The 21,982-nt window shown below is 39.3% G+C and overlaps 1 protein-coding gene across 5 annotated transcripts in view; it reads left to right on the top strand.

Moving 5' to 3' along the window:
- The window catches only part of JADE2 (jade family PHD finger 2), a 192,634-nt gene that overhangs the window by 15,726 nt on the left and 154,926 nt on the right, over positions 1–21,982 (top strand). For all 5 annotated transcript variants that reach the window (XM_060765283.2, XM_060765285.2, XM_067463695.1 and 2 more), the window contains exons 2-3: positions 6,714–6,771; positions 14,451–14,536. In XM_060765283.2, the coding sequence (XP_060621266.2) occupies positions 6,714–6,771; positions 14,451–14,536 (144 nt within the window). The remainder of the gene's footprint in view (positions 1–6,713; positions 6,772–14,450; positions 14,537–21,982) is intronic.

Genomic DNA, 21,982 nt, shown 5'->3' with positions numbered 1-21,982 from the left:
TCAGCCATACATCCCATTTACAAATAAAGATAAGAATACTGTTCTTTCTTAGAGGGTTTTTGAGTGCTGGGATAATGTCCACAGTGTACTTTAAATGCTTGTGGTAATTGTTTTTTTTACATACACATCCTTTCTGTATATTTTCACATGCTTTGCACAAGGAAGAATGGAATTTTTGTCTCCAAGCTGGTTTGGTGCAAAGGCAGATGGGGAAAAGGCTTTGACAGCATCATTTTGCAAATGATGGATATGAAGAATATAATTACAGAAATGACAGAAAATAAAGTAGAGTACTTTAGAAAATCCTGATGTTCTTTGCTAGATCATTTAGTTACTTCCTTTATCCAGTGATCTGATGCCAAAAGAAGGATCTCTCTGTGCAATAGATGCTTTGGATATCCCTCTGCCTGCAAGGGTTCCTCATTTGGTTCCGTGCCAGAAATAGTTATTTGCATGCTATAGGATGTGTATACAAAACTTCCTAGTCCTTAGAAGCAGCACACAGGATACATTAGTGCAACATAACATTGAAAATATCTGGGCACAGAAGGTAAACCTATTTGAGTGTATGTCTGTAAAATATCAAAAAAGTTGGCTCCATAGAGTGTTATAGGTCTGACTTCTATCAGCTAGATTTTTCATTTTGATGAAATGGTGTTAAGTATCATCCATATGTGTTGTATTCCAAGAGACCTTTAAAGACCTTCACAGAAGCATATGAAAATCTTACTTGGCCTCTCACTGAACATTGAGAAAATTAAAGTGCTTTACCAGCAGGCACCAACCAATACTTCTGCAATGCCAGAAATAAAGCTCCATGGTGTAAAGCTAGAAAATGTTGACCATTTCCCTTACGTAGGTAGTCACTGCTCCACAAAAGTTGACATTGATGCTGAAATACAACACTTCCTGAGTACAGCATTTTCTTGAATTAAGCAGAGAGTGTTTGAGGATTGGGGCATTCATAGAGATACCAAGATGCTTGTTTATAAAGCTATTGTCCTTCCAACTCCGTTGTAAGCCTGCAAAACATGGACCATCTACAAATGTCACTCTTGACTTCTGGAACGATTCCATCAGCTTTGCCTTTGAAAAATGCTGCAACTCTCTTGGGAAGACAGGTGGATAAATGTCAGTGTGCTGTAAAAAGCAAAGACCACCAGCTATCAATTTTGTTGGACTGGCCCCGTTGTCCAAATGTCCAATTCCCAAAACAGTTAATTTACTCTCAACTCAAGAACAGACAGCAAAAGGGATTCAAAGACTGGCTTAAAGCAAGTGTTTAAAATGTGCCATAAACACTGAGAACTGGGAAGCTTTGGCCTTTGAGCGCTCTAACTTGAGATCAGCTGTTACCATAAAGGCTATAGATTTTGAAGAGGCCTGAATAGAAGGTGAAAGGAAGAGGAAGACAAATCAAGCAAACCCTTGTCGTGACTGCCTTCCATCTGGAAATATATGTCCTCACTGTGAAAGACCATACAGATCCAGATTAGGTTTCTACAGTCACTTAGAGATCCATCGCCAAGGCTCTATCCTTGGAAGGCCATCATAATTGGCCACAAGGAATAGCCTCTGATGATGATGATGATGATGATTCCAAGAGAACTCAGCAAATGTTAACATCTTGGTCAAATCTTTCTACATACGATCTTAGTTCCAAACAGTAGTATTGGCTCTGTGTGATTATGTGACTGTTTATTTAAAAAATTGAACTGTGTCCATTTCATGTTATGCATTTATAGCAGTATGATTCCACTTTTAACTGCTGTGGCAGCATCCTATAGAATCGCGGGGCTTGTAGTTTATAAATCTCAGGCAAAGAGAACTTGTATTTTATGGGATGTTGGCACAGCAATTAAAATATAATAATAACAGAACATAATTAAAATATAATCATAACATAATGAGAACACAGCACTGAATAGTAAGTGTCCAGTTGAAACTTCTTTCCATGAACCATCTTCAGTTCATCTTCAGCTTCTTTTCCTCACCTTAATCTCAAACCGCTCTGAAGTGCAAGGCTGGTTTAATAACATCTGTTCCTCCTGAATAACTGGAGAGAAGTATTGATGTAGCCATATTGTCAAGAAGTAATTTTAATCATGTTTTGACAGGGCAATTCTTTACCACTGTGTTGTCAGTAAAATGTTTATGTTACTCTGCTATTATTATCCTTCGAAGCAGTATGGTAAAACATTGCACATGTGCTGGAAATGAAGGCAGTGCTTAAGATTTTATGATTTAGTATTTACAGGAATTCCTTTGCGGATTGTCATCTTCTCCAAGGGATAATAGCATCCTGTGGTCTTGTCATCAAGTGTAATTTTCCCCTAATAGCTCTTGTGAATGAACCACAAACACAACTATTTTCCACAGTTTTCTTGTTTTTTTCCTGGCTTAGTTCTGGAGAAAGTGGGTTAAATGGTGTTTTGGAGAGCCCCTGTCTTGTGGGTTAAAGTTTATTATGGTGACTTCTTGTGAGATAATTTTGAACTTTTGTGCAAAATACATTTGTACTATTTCCACCTGAAGAATGTTAGTGTATTTTCAGAGATAGTTGTTGCCCCACCACCCAATATGAAAATGCAGAGGGGATGCATTTGAGCAGGGAAAAATCACTGTTTATTCTTGGGGTGGTCAAGTTATGCCCAAAGGTTATAGGTGTGACTTCAAATTGTCTAATATAGTAGGAAGAGAGGAGGCCATTGTGTTTTCTGCCTCCCTATCCCTGATCTTGGATTTCTTTCTCTGTGTCTGCTTCTCATACACACGTTTCACCTCTACTCTACTGTGGAAAGCAGGACTCCAGGCATGCAATATGTCAAGTGGCAAAAGTGGGCAGAAAGGTGAGCAACGGGACAAGAGGAAGTAATGGGCAGAAGAAGCCATTGCTGGCTCTTCCCCACTGTTTCAGGAAATTTAAAGCTATTTGAACATTCTTTAGGTTGTCAGTTGGCAACTCTTGCCTGTTAAAAAGGGAAATCTGAATTTGAAACACATGTCTCATGAAAAGTGAGTCTCTGTTTCAACAGATTTCCTTTCTGTAGGATAATAACTACTCTGCAAAGTAAAGATGGACATAAAGACCATATGTGCAGATCTGTTAAAACAACAGATGGAGCCAAACATTAATACTGTGGCCTTGATTTAAGGAAAACAAAGTGCCCTGTAGTACCTTAACAACTAACATTTCTTTATTATTAACAAGCTTCATGGACTAAATTCCACTTCATTGGATGCATGGAGTGTTATCCAGAGTTTCAGGTTTATGTTTGGATATAGTACTGAAGACTGTACTATATCCAAGTGACACTTATTTTATCCTCATGAGTTTATTCCAAAACTTCAGTTGTTGATAACACAGACATTCTATAAATAGGTAATCAGTTAGTACAAGTTGTGTGATGAGGAACTTTTGTTTTAGCTGAAGCCTCATTTGAGATCAGCTTCTACACTTCCCTGTTCCCACCTCATGTGTTTTCCATATACCGTGGAACATCAACTTAAGAGCTTCCCAACTTAAGAGTGATTTAAGAGCTGTCGCTCAGTCTGGGTTTTGCTTTGACATAAGAGCAGCATTATGAGTTAAAAACTAGCACCAGAGGGAGTGCTAGCAGGGCTTTAGGGCTTCAAGGGAGCAGCCTTCGCACCTCATGTTCTTGTCCACTTGGGGAGATTGCCGACCGCTTGCTCTTTTCCACTTAGAGGAACTTTGAGTAAAAGTTGATTTTGTGTGGTTTTTATCCCTGATATGTTTGGCTTCATGAAGAGAGAGGGAAAGAGAGCAAGAGAGGGAGAGAGGATAGAATGAGTACAGTATGAAGAAAATGATGCTTCTGCCTGTTCACTTTGTGCTTCCTTGTCACAACTTTGTGCGTTTACCATTTTAAAGTTGATGTTTCTTTTTTTATTGTTCTATGTAAATGTGCATTTTTACATCATTTGTTTTTTATAAAGTAAATTTTCTTATTTAAAAACATGTAACAAAAAAACCTGGGGTTTTGCTTTGAGATAAGAACATTTGAGTTAAGAGCTCAATCATGGAACAAATTAAACTCTTGAGTCAATGTATCACTGTATATAACTTAACTTATGGAAAATGCATTTTAGAAGATGCATATTCCATGCATCTCCTAAAAGTGGGTTTTGGTTTACTAAAACTTTTTCCATGATAAACTTGATAGCCCTTAAGGTGCCTATAAGAGTCATTATTGGTTTTGCTGCTCCAGATCAGAGTGGCTTCTCAGGAAACCAGTTTAGGGACAGTTGCTTTGAATTTTTTGACAACAGATGTCAGTCTGTTGTCATCATAATTGGCAATCACTCATGTCCGAGTAGGATAACCTTCCAAGTTTAGGGTCTTAGCAGTGGGTATGCGGGTGACTGTGGAGACCTATTCTTGACCCGCATGTTCTTTCACAGCGAGGACATCGGTTTCCAGATAGAAGGTGGTCTCGGTTGTGGTTGGCTTGATGCACCTTCCTCTTTACTCATGTCTCCCTTTCACCCTCCATTTGTGCCTCTTTGAATTCCACAGCATTGTTTGTAACAGCTGACCTCCAGTCAGAGTGCTCAAGGGCCAGGGTTTCCCAGTTCTCAGTGTCTATGCCACAGTTTTTAAGGTTAGCTTTAAGGTTAAACCAAGTCAGCCTGTTGTAAGTGTCTGGGATTTACAGGTCCTCATTTCAGTCTATTTGCTCTGAGAGTGTTCTGTCAAAGAAATATAGCAGGCTGTGCTATTTTGGATATCCACCTGTGTGAGCCAGACTACCTAGCATTTGTGTGGTCCAGGTAGCTTGCTGTGAATGCTTTTACACAGCTGTCGTATGACTGGCATATGAATCTCTACTGTCACTAAAGATCCTATTCTTTTCTCAATAACTTGCTCACTTGACTATTTAAAGTATGATGAAGCTTTCAGTTAGTTAGTGATATTACTCTGATATGTAAAACTACTTTGTCAATCCTAGAAATAACATTGACTGTATCTTTGTTGTATATTGAGTGCAAGCCAATCGGATTTTGATGTACATCTGATTTGTATATAAATGCATATCTAGCTATCTGCACTGGTAGTGTAGTGATATTGCTATTGGTGAATAGCTGGTTAGTATACAGTATTGCATGCAGTGTATTTTACTCACTTACCTCTTATTTTGCTAAAGCAGCATTGAAAATGAACAAAAATAAGATTGTGAGAAGCTCACAGGCATTTTTAATATGATGCACAGTAGTAGTCTATATACCATTCATAGAAACTTCTCATTGAAATACATGCTCATGCTTCCACCATGTCTACAAGTGAAATACTAAAAGTGGTCTTATATAGGCAAGCTTTGAGTTCCAATGCAAGTTGTTTAATTGGAGAATCTGTCAGCTATTTTTGTGCTCTGGATTGGAAAGTTGGGGAGGAGGAGAAACATACCCCAAGAGTCACAGATACAGACACACACTTGCATGGTGAAAGCAGAACCGTGAGAGCAGCTGAGCATGATTTCAATAAACCTTTATGTTGTATGTCGTTGGAGCTTTGCAGCACTTTCTTTGGGGGTAGCTAGGGATGTGCAATGTTGTGTAAAGAGGGAAGCATTGCCAGGTCTCCTCTTTCTCTTATTTCTCTTCCTCATCCGCCATGCATTCCAAGTCTTTCAAGACTTCCACCTTAGAACTGTTCCAAGCAAATGGAGAGAGGAGTTTATTTGGTGGAAGGAGTTTGGAGGAAGGGATGTATGCCAGAAGTATTTAATGATGGATATCTTCTCTGTCTCTGTCTCTCTGTCTCTCTCTCTTTCTATAAAAAGTCGTAACATTCTTTTCAAGCCTTCACAGACCTCATATGAGGATATTATATTTTATCTGGATGTCTGCAGACTACAGGTTAAGAAACACTGGTGTAGATGATGCCCAAATGAGGAAGTAACATCACTCTTGAGTGATAGACTTGACATTCTGATGAAAATCCTCCTAAATATTTTGGCTTGGAGAAACTCCAAGGTCTGCTTTGTAGGAAGTTTATGTCAGTGTGTTGCTACATTCAGCCGTTGTGTTGTTTTGATTCTGAACAGTTTTCATGGGTTTATCAGCTTGACCAAGCCTTCATTTCCCCTTCTCACTGTTTCATGAATAAGCCCTAATCTTCAACAGTTCTTTAATCTTTAAATGGAAGCCTTGCTAAGTGAAATAATTTTCACCCTTGTTTTGTATTGGAAGTCAAGTCAAACTGCCACGCTTCGGTGGCTGCTGCTACTGCTGTTGCTTTAGAACACTGTATGCTTTCCAAAGCATTTCTCCCAAATTTTTAATTCATTGGTTTACAGTTGGCAGAAAATCTGTATGGTGACACTTTGTTCCCTATTTAGATGATGATTTTTCATGCCATGGTGATGGGGATGGTTCGAATTTGTTTTTATTGTAGGATTGCTTTTTAATAGTTTGTTATGCATGCTACATGATTGAATATTAGTTACACTAATGATACCACCAAGAGGAAGAGAGATTTCAAAGTGAAATAATGTTGCAGACAAAACTTCAACAAGTCCACGATGTTCTTTTTCACTTTAATGCTCCCTGGAAATTCTCTGCCATTAGAATAAGTATTGACTAGTGTAGCTGGGTTAATGCAAAATGTGGATACCCTGAGATAACAGTGATTTGGTACTATAATGATTTTTCTCAACAGTAAGTGTAATGTTCAATTTCTTTTGTTACAGATGGAAGAGAAACGGCGAAAGTACTCGATCAGCAGCGATAACTCAGACACCACTGACAGTAAGACCTTTAATTCAAGGCTTAGGACAAGATAACTAAATGATTCACCTCCAGCAGGGAAAGCATTTGAATAATTACTTTCCAGACAGCCAGGAAAGCTCAGTTTTTTTGGGTAGCTCCTGAACAATATATTGTCCTTAGGGGGTTGCTTCTAAAATATACTACAAGAAGTTAATATCTATTTACATATCTGGTAATGGATGTTTTTTTCTCCTGATCTTAGGTTTGTTCTCCCATTCCTATGAACAGTATGGTTTAAGAGGAAGCCATAAAACAAAAGTGATACAAAGGCCTTTTTAGACAGAACATTGCAGATCATTTAAACCAGGGGTCCTTAAATTAAGACCTGGGGGCCGGATACGGCCCTCCAAGGTCATTTACCCGGTCCTTGCTCAGGGTCAACCTAAGTCTGAAATGACTTGAAAGCACACAACAACAGCAACAATCTTATCTCATCAGCCAAAAGCAGGCCCACACTTCCCATTGAAATACTCATCAGTTTATATTTGTTAAAATTGTTCTTAATTTTAATTATTGTATTGTTTTTAAGTGTTTTTTGCACTACAAATAAGATATGTGCAGTGTCCATAGGAATTCATTCATGTTTTTTCCCCAAATTATAATCCAGCCCTCCAACAGTTTGAGGGACTGTGATCTGGCCCTTTGTTTAAAAAGTTTGAGGACCCCTGATTTAAACAGATACCCCTTTTTGGACTTCTGTGTCATATTCTCTTTGAAAAGTATTTGTAAACTTTGGCCAGTCCCAAACATTGCAGCCATAATGTTGCCTGCAGATGGTTCCCTTACATGTACAACATCTTCATTGGCTGTTTCTGGGTGCATTTCAAAGTGCTTCATGATGGAGACCTGTATGACTTGGGATCAGGCTATTTAAAAAATTGTGATTTCCTGCAAGAGTCTGCCCAGATGCTAGATCTTGCCAGGAAGCCCATCTCTTAGTCTGATGATCCTCAGAAACAGGTTGGGTGGGGACATGAGAGGGACTTCTTGGTGACTTCTGCTCTAGCATTCCTTGCTTGAGGGGAGACTTAAGTTGGTTCCCTCTTTTTTGTCCTACCAGTAAATAGCTTTTTATTCAGACAAGCCTTTAACATCTGTGCTGAATTATAATTGAAGAGAGTTCTTTGTAATTCATATATTTTAAATCTGTTGTTCTGTTTTAATTATAGTTGTTTTGCTTCAAATTTAAATTAAATTAGGATTTCCAGGCTGGCTTCAGATTGGGGTTCTTGTATCTTCAAGCCCAAACTGACTGAGAAGTGGGATGGAGTATCATACAACTCTATGAACCTGGGTCAGGGTAGTTGTCTTCCTTTACCTTTCAGCCTCAGATTTCAGCTGCAGCTGTTCCATCTCAACATCAATCTGACCTCCCTAGTGGAGAACCATAGGTAGGAGGTGGGAACATGCCTGGTGACTCTTTCCTCCCCTTTCCTCACTGCCCACTGGTGTGATAAGAGCCATGTTGGGAAGGAATGGCTGCAGCTGAAAGTTAGAGGTTGAAGGATGAGAGAAGATAGGTAGTGTCTGCTTCTTAGGCCCTATCTACACTGATTCTACAATGTGGCTTTGAGACAAAATGCGTATCACCAATGCATGTTGTAGCATGTATTTAAGGGTATGTAGTGCATTTTAAAAGTTGCAGAAAAGTTTGAGTTCAGCCAAATAATGTGCTGCAATGGATGCCAGTGTATCTCAGAGCCAGGACAAAATCAGAGCCGCAAAGTGCTGAAGTGCAGTAAACGACCCAGAAAGAGGGGTTACTGAAAAGTGTCCCGAAGGCATTGATTACCTCCACTTCTACCTGTCACTTTCTCCCCTTTTTCGCATACACCTTCTGGGTGCTGGTGTTCATCTCCTGGACATGGAGGTGGGGAACCCTGCAGAGAGGGTTCGGGCCAAGTTCTGTGGTTAATGTAATCACCCCTTTGGCTTCAAACAGTTTCAGACCTTTCAGTCTAATCACCCGTGCAATGAAACTGGTTCCTCCCAAACTGGTTCCAAGCTGCATTATAGGGTCAGTGAAGTTGAGCGTTTAGTTTATTCATATTAAAACTACAAGAGCCCTTCTTGTATTGAACCTGGCACCCCTACCACTAATTACCTTGAGTGCCACTTTATGATGGAATGGTGGGCCTTAACCTAACATAACATGAATTATCAACATATATCTATTAATATAAAATCATAAATAAACTTAGTACTTTGTTTCAGAAGAAAGCTTCTATTTGAACCTGCCTCAAAACTGAGACTATAGCTGGGTTGTATTACAGAAACATATTGGGGAGAGGGTACCAAAGCCAGGTGAATCCTAAAGAGATAAAGCGCCAAAATAGTGCTCAGAAAAAGAAAGCTTCAGTAATTAATGAGAATTAAGTTAAATGCTAAATATATAACACATGTTGACATTTATGTTATGGCACATTTTAGTCCAAGGCTTCTGCTTCTGAGTACTATTTCAAGGCCTTTCCCCCTTTTAGTTTCTATATTATACCAGGAACAGATGGGACCCTTTCTGCCTTGCCTCGCCATTAGTCAAATGCCTGGCTTCTGCACTTATAAGCCAAAGGCAACATAAGTACAGTAAAACAACAACAATCACCTTGTGAGGTAAATTATACTTAAGGGTAATGAATTTTGAACCCACAGGGTGAAAGTTCAAGTTATTTTAGCTTTGCAAATGCTGTGAAATGACAGGAACTTCCCACCCTTAGTTACCTTTGAACAAGCTGTAAGATGTGGCATTTAAAACTGACAGTATGTGCAGCTACTGTCTTTTCCTGGAAAAAGAAGGTCATAGTTGTGTTTACAGTTACTCTGTGGGAGAGCATTTGTCAACAGCTAAAACATCACCTGCTGCATGAATACCAAAGTCCAACAGAGATAAGGTTGTGCTGCTTAATATAGCGATTAATAATGTTTTAACACTTAACAGCCCTGCCAAGGCTTCAGAATTTCTGTATTGTTCCAGATAAAGCAAAATTGTGCTATTCAATTTTTGGTTAGCAGCAAAGCAGAGCTGTTTTGGTAAAAAGCAAACCCTTTCCCTGAACAATATTTTTTTTCCAAGTAGGATGGCCAGCAGTTCAGTTTTACAGTGCATTGCTCTACACACCCAGCCATTGGGATTTGACCAAGTTTAGTCATAGGGATCGCTACTTGTGATGGTAGCACTCAAGGGTCCAGGTCTGACCCAGAAAGACCCAGTTGCTGTAGCTCCAGTGCTATAGGGGACCATGTCTGTGGCCTTCTAAATGTTTTATGTATCTGTTTGTTTATTTATTTACAGTATTTATATTCTGCCCTTCTCACCCTGCAGGGGACACAGGGTGGATTACAATGCACCTATACATGGCAAACATTCAGTGCTAGTTAGACATGCAACATATATAGACAGACACAGAGGCAATTTTTAACATTCCAGCTGTGCCCAAGCTTTTTCCAGCTTCATGAGAGTATGCAGGATTCTGGCTCGATTTCAGCCACAGGGAGAGCTGCCGCTTCACCGTCCATTATGACATGAGTCCTTTGATGGAGTACTTCCTCATTCTTCTGCATGCTGCTGGAAGGTTTGTTATGGCATTGTAAATTAGTTAAATTAGCTTCCCTGCATAAGCGGTACCGAAATTTCTTACTTGACAGATGTAACTGTCTTTTGTGCTGCATAGGTTGACAGCAAGCTAGATGAATGGCCAGAAGCTCACTCCGACCTAGGCTGGCTTCGAACTCATGACCTCTTGGTCAGAAGTGATTTAATGCAGCTAGCTCTCAGCTAACTGCACCACAACCCGGTTTTACAATAATTTCTAGTCATGGGAGAGGGCAAAAGTCAACATTTAAATTGTGTGGGCTTGGTAGCCTCAGGAGCTGCAAATCAAAGCCTTTTAAGGTCCAACTCCTGAACTAAATAATTATAGTTGGACACCCTCCTGTTGTATCAGGCAGGCTTCAAGGTTTGTTCCAAATCAGCTTGGTTTTCTTTTTAACATAAATGTATCCATCTACTACTGGATACATGCTCTTAAATTATACTCATATTCATCTGAAGATGAAAACTGTATACTTCATTCTTTTGGGGGGGGGGGACTTCTCTTAAAGGAAAGGTTTGAAAAACTTTTTGACAGAAAGGCAAGGCTTTAATTAAACAGATAAATACAGCTGTTTGTTATAAGCAGACCATAGATTTGGGATTTACAGTGTTCTTCAACCCAAATAGGAGTGATATGTTCACCGTACAGATGTCACCAGAGAATTTCTAAAATAGCATCAGTCAAAACCACCTTTGGATCTGTTCTGAATAGCAGTACCCTTGAAAGTCTTCTCCCCTTCATGTGGGTGTGAAACACCATGGAGGACAAGAAAGATAGTATTCCCTGGCTCCCCACCTTCTCAGTATATCCCTCCTAGTACCACCATACCACCATACTTCCCAGTCTAGGCCAAGCAGAAAGATAGGATCAGTAGTATTGTAAGGGACAATGAAAGGTCCAAGAAAATTAATTGGGTTGCCATACAGCAAGTTGACCAGGATGGTTTCCATCCAAATAACCTCTATCATCTTAGACTACCTAGGAGGTAAGAAGCCATCACCTTGTCAAGAATGCTATATTAAATAGTAGATGATAATTAGCAAAAATCAAGAGATCAGTGAAAAATAAAAGGGTTTAATCACTGTCTGCTTAAGTGTAGTGGGAACCATCCCCTCCCTCAGAGGGTCATTAAGTACTTCTTGAGGTCCAGATGGTAAGCACAGTCCTGACAGATTTTAATATCCAAGAAGGGCAGGGATCCAAAGAGCAGGTGGTGGGCTTCAACCCTCCAAGTAGCTTGTCCTTATTATCAGGCAATGGCCGTTGAAATCTATCCAAGACAATGTGACTAGACTGAATCCTAGTTTCATCCATATGAAACCCTGTCAAAACAATAGCATCCAAGTTGGAATTATGCACACAATTTTGATTGCAGAACAAAATGTACATTTTTCACAACAAGCCTTCAGAGATTCCATGTGATTTCCTGCCCTGTAGAAATTTGAAATTTCACTAGTTGAAAGAGCTTTTTGGCCAACATTGTGGTGATGAAAAGGTGACAGATAAGATTCATTCATGTGTCAAAATATACCCTTAGGGTTATGTACCTCTGTTCTGTTGTAGTTGTTATGCATTTTAAGCCACCTATGCTGTAATAGGCCCTCAACATATCATGATAAGACGGTGCTAGTATCATTACGATATGGTTCATAACGCATGGAGTGACCACATTGATGGTCTGGATCATTGTATTGAAAAGGTCTTGTAATGGCCAAGGCTGCCTTGTCATTCCAAATAGAGACCAAATGTTAGCAAAAAAATGAAAAACATCTCCAGAAACTTTGCAAAACTCACTGGCATTTGAAAGTTGACCATTAATATTGACCCACCCATTTTTTCATGCAAAGTCTGGGAATGACTAAAAGGCCAAACCTGATCAGATAATTACACCATTACAGTTCCTTATTATATCCTTCTGTGTCAATAATGGAAACAAGTCAAGCAATAAAAATAATTTTAGTACCTTTGCTACCAGGATAACTTCAGCTTGCTCTAGCCTTTCTAGTTGAAGAGAGACACTTTCCAAAGCAATGTGGAGGTGTGATTTGATGTGGGGATGGAGGTGTCAAGATTTTGCTCCTAAAAAGGAGTAGCAACTATTAAAGCCGTAGCTAAAAGGATTGGTTTCTATGACCTTTGAGCTCAGAATCCACCTAGCGATTGATGCTAGGCACATAGTTGTAATCTTTACATCAGATCAGAAGTGAATAACACAATTAACAAGCGTTTGTCATCTCTGGATGTGTGAAACCTGTAAAATCCACTCATTCCATAAACACACTTATGTGGGCACTTGGTATCTCTTGTGAAGTACACTCAATACACTTGCGATCCCACAAGGACTTTTTCCAGACTACTTCACTGCAGACCTCCTGTTCCCCACCAAGTCTACAGATTGTCATGGCTATCACTTGATAAGCATCTTTAACATAACTCCACTTAAACTTATTCTCCAGGACTGTTATTATGTCAACACACAGACTTCCTCTCAGCACCAAAGGCAATGTTGAAAATAATGTGCCCCACAGCCTTAAACAGCCTGATACCTTTTAGGAAAGGCATTGGAAATGGATGGTACTCCAGGTTTTTTATATTGCTTTTAAATTTAAAGGCATCAATTCCCTTGTATGGGGCTGTTTGCACTGAGTTTATGGTAGCAGGGTGGTAATTTGGTTATGGACAACATTGTTATAGCCCCTCCTTGCCCTCTGGGACAGGGGAACACTTCTAGTTTTGGGGTGCTGGTATGCAGATTGAATCAAAGCACAGAGATAGAAGGAAGCTGTGATTAGCAAAGTTGGAGAAATGGAAAGAACCGTTGAAACAAATTATTCTCCCAAAAGGTTAGAACTAATTGCTTTTTAGATTTAAAGTGAGGAGACATCATTTTAGAGATCCCCCCTTAAGATTTTGCAGATGTCAGGAGGGAATTTAATGTATTTAATGTGGAACTTGGCTGCTTCTGTTAAGCACGGTTTCAATATTAGCTCTGGGAATTTACAAAGTGATACAGCTAGTGAGAGCATCTGACCAGAATGGAGGTACATGTATTCATATTTCTAGTTTGGGATGGAGCTGACATCATATGGGGACCACTGGCTCTAAACAAGAACCACGACAAAACAAAAATTCATTTTCATATTTATGATGACTAACAGTCTAACTTTGCTAGAGTTTATGAAGCAAATACTGGGAGTTTTAGAGCAGGTTGGAGATGGCTGTAAATGAGAAGCCTCAATCATTGTTTCTGAAATCTAATGCTATAGCCAGAACTTGGAAAATTGAAGATCTTGGGAACTACAATTCCCAGAATACAGCACAGTTGTGGACCCATAGGAGTTGTACTCCAAAAATAATGTTTCTAATCTTTAATGCAAAGGAACTAGGAGATAATTTTGCTTTCAGTGAGAATTCAGTTCCTTTGAAAGTCAACCAAAATGCACAAAGTACACCATCCAAGCTTATGAAGCTTTGCTGGCTTCTTCATTAGGCAAAGATGTTAAAATCAATTAGGAAACATAACAATGTTTAGGATTGCAGGTCTATATTCTGACTAAGATGTCATTTCAGTTGTCAATTAAGATATCTGTCCTCTGGCCCTGTTCTCTGCTTAAGAAAGGGACACTCCACCCTGCTGAGGACAGAGTTTTCCTGGATCTCGGTCAAAGCTAATTTACTACTACTATTGATACTTATGTCCTTTTTCTTCTCCTGTATGATTTTTCAGATCTTTGCCTAATGAAGAAATTAGCAATGTTTTAAAAGTTTGCCTGATGTATTTTCTGCATTTTGACTGGCTAATAGTGTTATCATTGTTCTGTCGAATTTGAAATTTGTATTTTACAACATGGCCAACACAGCTATCGCTTATTATGTTTTTTAAAACTTAGTATTATATTGGGAATTTTTTTGCCACATATTGTTGCCTGTATATGTAAATGTATGGTCAGCATTTTGAAGGTTTTCTGCATGTTGTGTGTGCTTTAATCTAGACAATTATGCTGTACTTAGATTTTCTTTTCCTAATTCTTTAACATTTCTTTTTTTCTCCCCTTCCCGCAACCAAAGGTCAGACAACATCAGCTTCAAGATGCTCCAGGATTCCAAATTCAAAATCTGGCTGGTCAAGACAGACGGAGAAGAAGCCCTCAGAGGTTAGTTGCTATTTGTGTTCCTATTGACCCCTTGCATGTTTTGTTTGCTTTTTTAAAAAGATGAATTTCCAGTTTTAAATACAACAAGGTTGACCCAAATCTTGGCATATGCAGCTGGGATAGTAGAAATGGGTTTCTCCATCTCTTTCTCTCCTTAACAGCTGTCTCACCCCCTGAAAACAGTATACCATGAACAGCATAACCCTGCTGAACAGTCTAGGCTGTGGGGTGGAAGGAAGAGGGGGGTGGATTCCTTCTTCCCCAAGTTGGTATCACTTTCTCAATTCAAATGCAGACCAGCTGATGGTTGAGAAAGTTACTTTTGGGACTACCAACTTGCAGAACTCTTCAACCAACATGACCACTGGCCATATTAGCTAAGGGATTTTATTAGCTGAAATCAAGAAGAGGCTAACCCAGATCCTAAAGACATTGGAGTCTGAGGAAAAGTATTCTGGGATTCCCTCTACCTGTCTTCATCAGTGGCAGGGACAGTAGGTTCCCTTTGAGATTGCATGCTTATAGTGCCATGGCTCCATTTCAACTGCCATAAAATCCTGGGATTTGTAGTTTGGTGATACAGCATGGAAGCTTTTCGAGTGATACTTCTATCTGTGCCTCCATAAACTACAAATTCTAGGATTCCATCAGATGTTGCCATGGCTGCTGAAGTGGAATTTTAATGGCATAATTGTGTGGTATGTAAGATCACAGAAGAAAATGGAAATCTTTTTATAAACGCATCCAACAGTTATAGCGAAGATGTAGAAGATACCTGAGAACGGATCGTCCCTCTTGTTTATGTTCCTTCTAGCTGACACCTGGGAGTCAGGCTACATCTGGAAGATATCACTGCAATCACTGGAGGGTCCCCATTGAGCTCTGCTGGAGCTGTCCAGTTGCTGTCCTTGGTCCTGCACTTACTCTACTAGTTTTCATTGCATTAGTGAAAGCCATGGAATCCACCCCATATGGAAACGGATGACAGAAACATTGTGAATTGAAAACCTATGCTTTCAATGAATTGTCATGGGTTTTACGAATGGTTCTGTCTTTGCCACAAGACAACAGTGCCTTCACAATTCCTGTTTAAAAACTTTGGTATGGCGATAGTGAACAAGGAACGAGTAAACAGAAGTTGTTAAAGCATTGAGGCAATGGGTCCACCTGCAGAAAACACAGAATTTCTTTGCACTGTTTTATGCCAAGTATAAAATTTAGAGCTAGCCTTGAGCATATAATTTATAGATGGTAAAATGTTGCCAACCGAATGTATGAATGAGACCAGCACAGTGGGAAATGCTCCAGCAGACTTCTTTGTGGCTTCTAGTTTCTTCAGCTATTTTCAGAAAATAACTAAATTCGACTGGATGATGAACATTCTCAGCAGGCCACAGTTTAGACTTACCCTTCACCTCAAAGGAAAAGCAGTGAGTGTGGGCATATAAGTGGCATTCTTTTTTTATCCTTTCTAGCATGTATTTCAATGAGTTACTTATAAATTGATCAGCTGCCTTTCCCTACAAGATTTAGTTTAAGGAAGTGTAAAGTTAAACAAGTAGCATGAACATACAGTAGAGTCTTGCTTATCCAACCTTTGCTCATTCAATGTTCTGTATTATCCAACGCGATCTGCCTCCCGCTCGGATCTACAGTTGTTTCAACACATTGCAATGTTTTGTTGCTAAATTTGTAAATACTGTACAGTATTTACTACATAACATTACTGTGTATTGAACTGATTTTTCTGTTGATTTGTTGTAAAACATGATGTTTTGGTGCTCGGTTTGTAAAATCATAATGCAATTTGACATTTAATAGGCTTTTCCTTAATCCTTCCTTATTTTCCAACATTTTCACTTATCCAGCATTCTGCCAGCCCATTTATGTTGGATAACCGAGATGCTATTGCACACCTTTTTAAAAAAGGAAGATAAAATTGAATTCCACAGATTATTTCCCAACAGAAGAATACAAAATTCAGGGTGCTGGCTCAGACTCAATTTTAGGAGGAAAGTTCTTCCATCCTATAAAAGAACATAGAGGTTTGAAAATGAGGAATGAATAGGGAGAATGATTGCCTGAGTGTGACAGTATCTCATTAGAAGGACAATGGGTCAGATGTAGATGACACGTACTCGTTTTTCTGCTGTGAAGTAGAGCTTATCTCATCTCCCTCCCCCAGACAACACAATAGTAAACCCACTCTGAACAAATCTTGCCAAAGAAAACACTATGATAGGGTTGCCTTCAGGTCACCATAAACCGGAAATGACTTGAAGGCATACAATAACAACCACAGCAGCAGCAAAATACATCCTCTATATAGGGTAGTGGTGTATACAGTCTATTGTGACACCATTGAGAAGACCAGCTATATTGTGTAAGGGACCAATAGTTTGCTATATCCCGTACTTTGCTTAAGAAGTGGTTGTTCATATTTCAGATCAGTAGCCAATATCAGCTTTGATAGTATGTAAGGTGGGGTGATCTACATGTTAGTTGCAGCTCGAACACAGTGGTTATGCTCTGTAGTGCCACTGCCTGGCATTTTGTGGATATGTGCAGTTCATTTTTTAAAAGAAAATGTTAGTTATGCATATTTCTCCAGACTTCCAGCAAAGGGTATGACACATCGGCAGCCAGCACAAGAACCAGACTCCTGGGAGGCATGTTGAATCACTCATCCTAAAGCTGGAGGAGAAACAGCTTGCCCCTTTCAGATGACATCTCAAGATTGGAAATTATTCTGTTTTGGTTGCCCGAGGTGTCATCCTCTGTTGCTGTGGTAAATACGGTTCCTGCATTATGTTTCAGGAACCGTGACTTTGCGCAACCCGAGAACACACAAATATTGCTGCTTCTCATTAGTTCAGACTGAAAGCTCCCATTTGTGGCTACAAGCAAATTGCTTCTGTTCATAATAAATGGGAAGTGGGTGGGAAGGAGGAGTTTGCAGGTGCATAAAATACACTTATTTATTGTGGATCCCTCTATATACATGGTTACTGATGCAAAGATGGAAAGAAAATCCATTTTCCCCTTGTCCTCAATGGGAAATATGTCTCCACATATAAAAACACTCCAGTTGAAAGATCTCTCAACTAAATAAAGCTGTCTCACCTGAATCTTTATCACCAGTCCTTGTTTCCGCAACAAGTCATTTTTTTCACAATCCAATTATCACAAGGTGAAATCTTCTGAACAGGGCCACAGACAGCAAAACAAACACTGCATGCATGTTACCCTTCCCTATGCTATCCATAGATATAGCCAAAGATAGATAGATGGCTAGATTTACACTTCAGAAATGTACCTGTTCCAGCTTACAAACAAATTAAACTTAATAACACACCTACAGAATGTATCTTGTTTGTAACTTATAACAGTAATTTCTGGTGGAAAAGAACCTTTGCGCAAACCCCCCCCCCCCCCCCACAAAACCCCTCATCACAAAGTTTTTGCAGAAAAGATCAAAAATTTAAAAGAACGCTTCACAAAGCATCTTATGATGCTTTTGCAATAGTAGTAGTAGTAATAATAATAATAATCCAAAATAAAAAGGAGAAATAATTCATAATTTCTCCCAGTGTTAAGTAAGTTTTTGTTCTTGCATATGAAAATGAAACGGTTGAATTTCTCCAAATATGATATTTGAAGTATACAGAGTAATGCCCTCTAACATTGTTAAGTGTTTATTATAATCTAATCTGAAACCTTGGTTTCTCTGATTTAGAATTTAGGTAGATAGTTCATTGTGTAACAAAAACAATAATTGTATTTGTTAGAACTATGCAGCACATTCAATTGTTAGGCGGATTTTGACTCCCCCTGTGCTCATGTAAAGAAGAGAATAATTTCTGTAATTGGTCCCCTTTCAGACCCCCTTCCCTCCAAAATAACTTCCAATGGTCCCTTAACACTAAGAGCAAATATAGATGGCATGGGGGTGAGGACTGCAAAAGGAAGAGGAAATGTGAAAGAATGAACTCAAGGTGCATCTACACTGCAGAATTAATGTAGTTGGGCACCACTTTTAACTGCTGTGATTCAATCCCTTGGAACTTTGGGAGTTGTACTTTGATGACCCACCAGGACTCTTTGGCAGAAAAGGGTAAAGAAATATCTTGTAAAACTACAACTCCCACAATTCTATAATATTGAGCCATGGTAGTTATTGTGGTATCCAGCTGCATTAATTTTACACATGTAGATACATTCTCAGTCACATTTTTGAATGGAAAGCTGGAATCCAAGCCATTATCTTAGTTCATACAATAACCTCATGCGTGTGTTGTAGTTGTGGTTGTTGTTGTTATTATTATTCCTAGACCACAGGTGTAGGTATTCTGACTGAGAGATAATGGTTTACCATTGCTAAGGCAATGAAAGCATTGATGTTCAAGCTAGGGACTTTGTGATATATAGTTCAGTCTCAAACCTATTCGAACCTATTGGCACTTTGACTGGTGTTGATTTCATGGAACTTTGTGGGTGTTTCCTTCTGAGAGGACATGGATTAGATTGCATGGATCACTAGGGAGCTGGTGTTGCAGTCTGTAACATACAGCTAGACAGCTTTGAACTTTGAAAAGTTCCAAAGAAGAACTTTATGACTTCAATCTCTTTGTATACATTGCCTTTAGGATTCCAAGATGAAACCCTCTTGTGTCGAAACAGTTGCATTGATGAATGAATGGCCTGGGACATCTTTGACTTGTCCCCCTTTTGATGTTGCATTCTGGTCCCATCATGTGTCTGAGTTGCCCTTCATATTTTCTCTAGCAGCATAAGCAGGAAAGATAAGGAATCAAAGGCATTAGGACTACGTAGTCATTAGCTAAGTCAAGGGTGATGGCTATTATGAAAGACTCTGTGACAAGGGATTAGCTATACACATTTGCTGTGCAACTGGAAAAACAAGCTTCTTTGCACAGGGGAAAAAACCCACACTAAGCCCTTTGTAAACATTGAGGTCATTATGTGCTATTGTCAGGACATCAAGCAACAATCTATTATTTGTGACAGGTTCAGATTCTTCCTTGGTCCATCATTTTGTGTTGTGGGGCATTGAGTTTGAACCTCCCTGCTCTTTGCTTCAGCTTTCTAGCCTTATGAAGGAAGCTGATTCCCTGATTGATCAAAATCTTTATGTGTCTTTTTGGAGAAAGTGAGAATATGCAGTCACAGTACAACACAGGCATTATTTTCCATATGCATAGCAGTTTGCTTTATTAACCATGATCTTATCTTGCCATGATGACTTACGTTTGGTGAAATAATACGCATTTCTTTTGACCGTCTGAAAATATATCAACACCACAGCACAGACACCACAGCACGGTAAAGTTAGCATGTGGTTGGAAATGCATCTCACACTTTGTTTTGTCTTTGCTCTTTTTATGCAGGATAAGTTTAGTGGCCAAAAGTAAAGGGAAAAGATAGGTAGGAAAACAAAGTGTGGTGCATTCAGTTATAAAAATACAGTCTTTCCTTGTTGCTCATAATGCTGGCTAAGCGGAAATTCTACCTATACTTGAAAAGGATTATTGTATATACACTTAAATGATCTTGTTTCAGTTTGTGTTTGAGAAGCCTTTAACTTAAAAGACCTTTATTATTCTCTTTGTACTGCTAATTCCTGTCATCGAAACTGTGTATAGACCTCTCCTTACTGTGCTTAAGCTCCATATTGGCTGTTTATGAGGTTTCTCTTCAAGGATTTAGTAAAAATCCAAGAATGGTGAAATGCAAACCTTCTATGGTTGCTTTCATCATGTGAATAGTTCATCATTCTGAAGGGTCTCTTTTTAGCAATGGACGCTCTCTCCAGGAACCAGACTTTGGAAAATCGGGGTTCAGGATTGTGTGGGGAGCCCCCATACATACAGTGAGTACTTCAGTCTCCTTTTCACATGAGTAAAGCAGCACTGTAAAAGGATGGGGGTTAGCATACCTTGCATGATTACTCAGCCCAGAAAGAGAATGCCTGAATAGGTTCTGGGAGTTGTCAGAAACAGTTCTCAGAAACCATAAACAATGCAGAAATTCAAAAGGCATGCTAAGACCCACTGGAGTAGACTGTGTAATGCCTGGTTTACATCTATTTTGCTTACCTCATGGTTACTGGGTGTCTTTCTATGCTTGCATTGTGTGAAGGGAATGAGATTTTGTGGGAAAATAAATTGATTATGGATCTAGATGTAAGACATCAAAAGGATTTCAGAGTACGTCAGCAAAAAGAAGACGGAAATGATAGAAGTATGTAGAAGGTGAATGGGAAATCGTTACTGAAAATTAATAGGGATTGAGAAAGGGCATTTTGGTAATACTCTTCAGTGGGATCTACACTGTCAAAATAAAGTGGACTCGATGCTCAGTTGCTAAAAGAATCCATGTGACACACAGTTGGATTCACAGCAGAAAGGCTGCATCCAGCCACTATCCATGTTAGTGGAGCTTGCAATTTACACTGGAGCCTCCTGAAAGCTCCAGAGTAATCCTGTAGTTTTGGAGGTATGGGCAGCTGGGTTGGGCTCAGTTCAGCCCATCTGCTGTCTACAATGCCATCAGATCCACCACTGTGTTGCCTCCAACAAGCACCTCTGTCCTATAGGCTTGCTGCCAATGATGTTGCTATTGATGTTGATTTCTGGTGATATCCTTTTTGGGGGCAAGCCATGTGACCAAAAATGCAACATTGCTTGGAAGCCTCTTGAAGGGAGCAACTTGCTGGTGGCAGTGGCCCCGATCTGCCCTCGGAACCGCAGGTCATGTGGATGATCAAAGGCCTCTGGGGATGCTCCTGGATCTGCATTGGTGCACCTCTGGAGCCCCTTACACTGGATTTATCCAGTGGCTTTAGAATTTATTAGTAACAATTGCACAGTACTCTAAGCTACAAATCTTGTTTTAAAATTGCGAGGGAATTGAAGTTCATTCACTTCTGCTGCTCCCCTGCTTTCATACAAGCTTTTAAGTTAAGTAAAGGATAGTTTTGTGTTAAATGTTTCTAAATAATTCAGTTGCCACTGTGATTTAAACCACAATTTGTTGTTAACTTTGATGTCCTGGTTTAACTGTGTAAAATTAATCATAATCTTGGGTTTCAGTATAAAATGAAGTTATCCTTTCCTGGATTTTTTACTTGCTAACATGAAGGCAGAAAAGCAAGTATGATTACTACTTAGGACAACCTTATTGCCTAAATTAAAGAACTCTTCTGGTGTTACAGGAATACCGATCAAATTACTTGTCAAAACTGTGTGCTGATTTATATTTTTGAACTATGAAATGATTTTGCTTCTCCACTGCATACTGGTATTGGCCCAGAGCCAGAAATGTATGAATTGACGATGTGGTAGAAGGTTGTGGATCAAGAATGGTAGAGTGACTGATGGCATTCTTTAGTATCAGTGTCCAAAAATGTAAGTGACAATCACAGTG

Source organism: Anolis sagrei, chromosome 2 (assembly GCF_037176765.1).
Source record: "Anolis sagrei isolate rAnoSag1 chromosome 2, rAnoSag1.mat, whole genome shotgun sequence".
Lineage (NCBI taxonomy): Eukaryota > Metazoa > Chordata > Lepidosauria > Squamata > Dactyloidae > Anolis > Anolis sagrei.
This window is presented reverse-complemented; position numbering and strand designations above follow the sequence as displayed.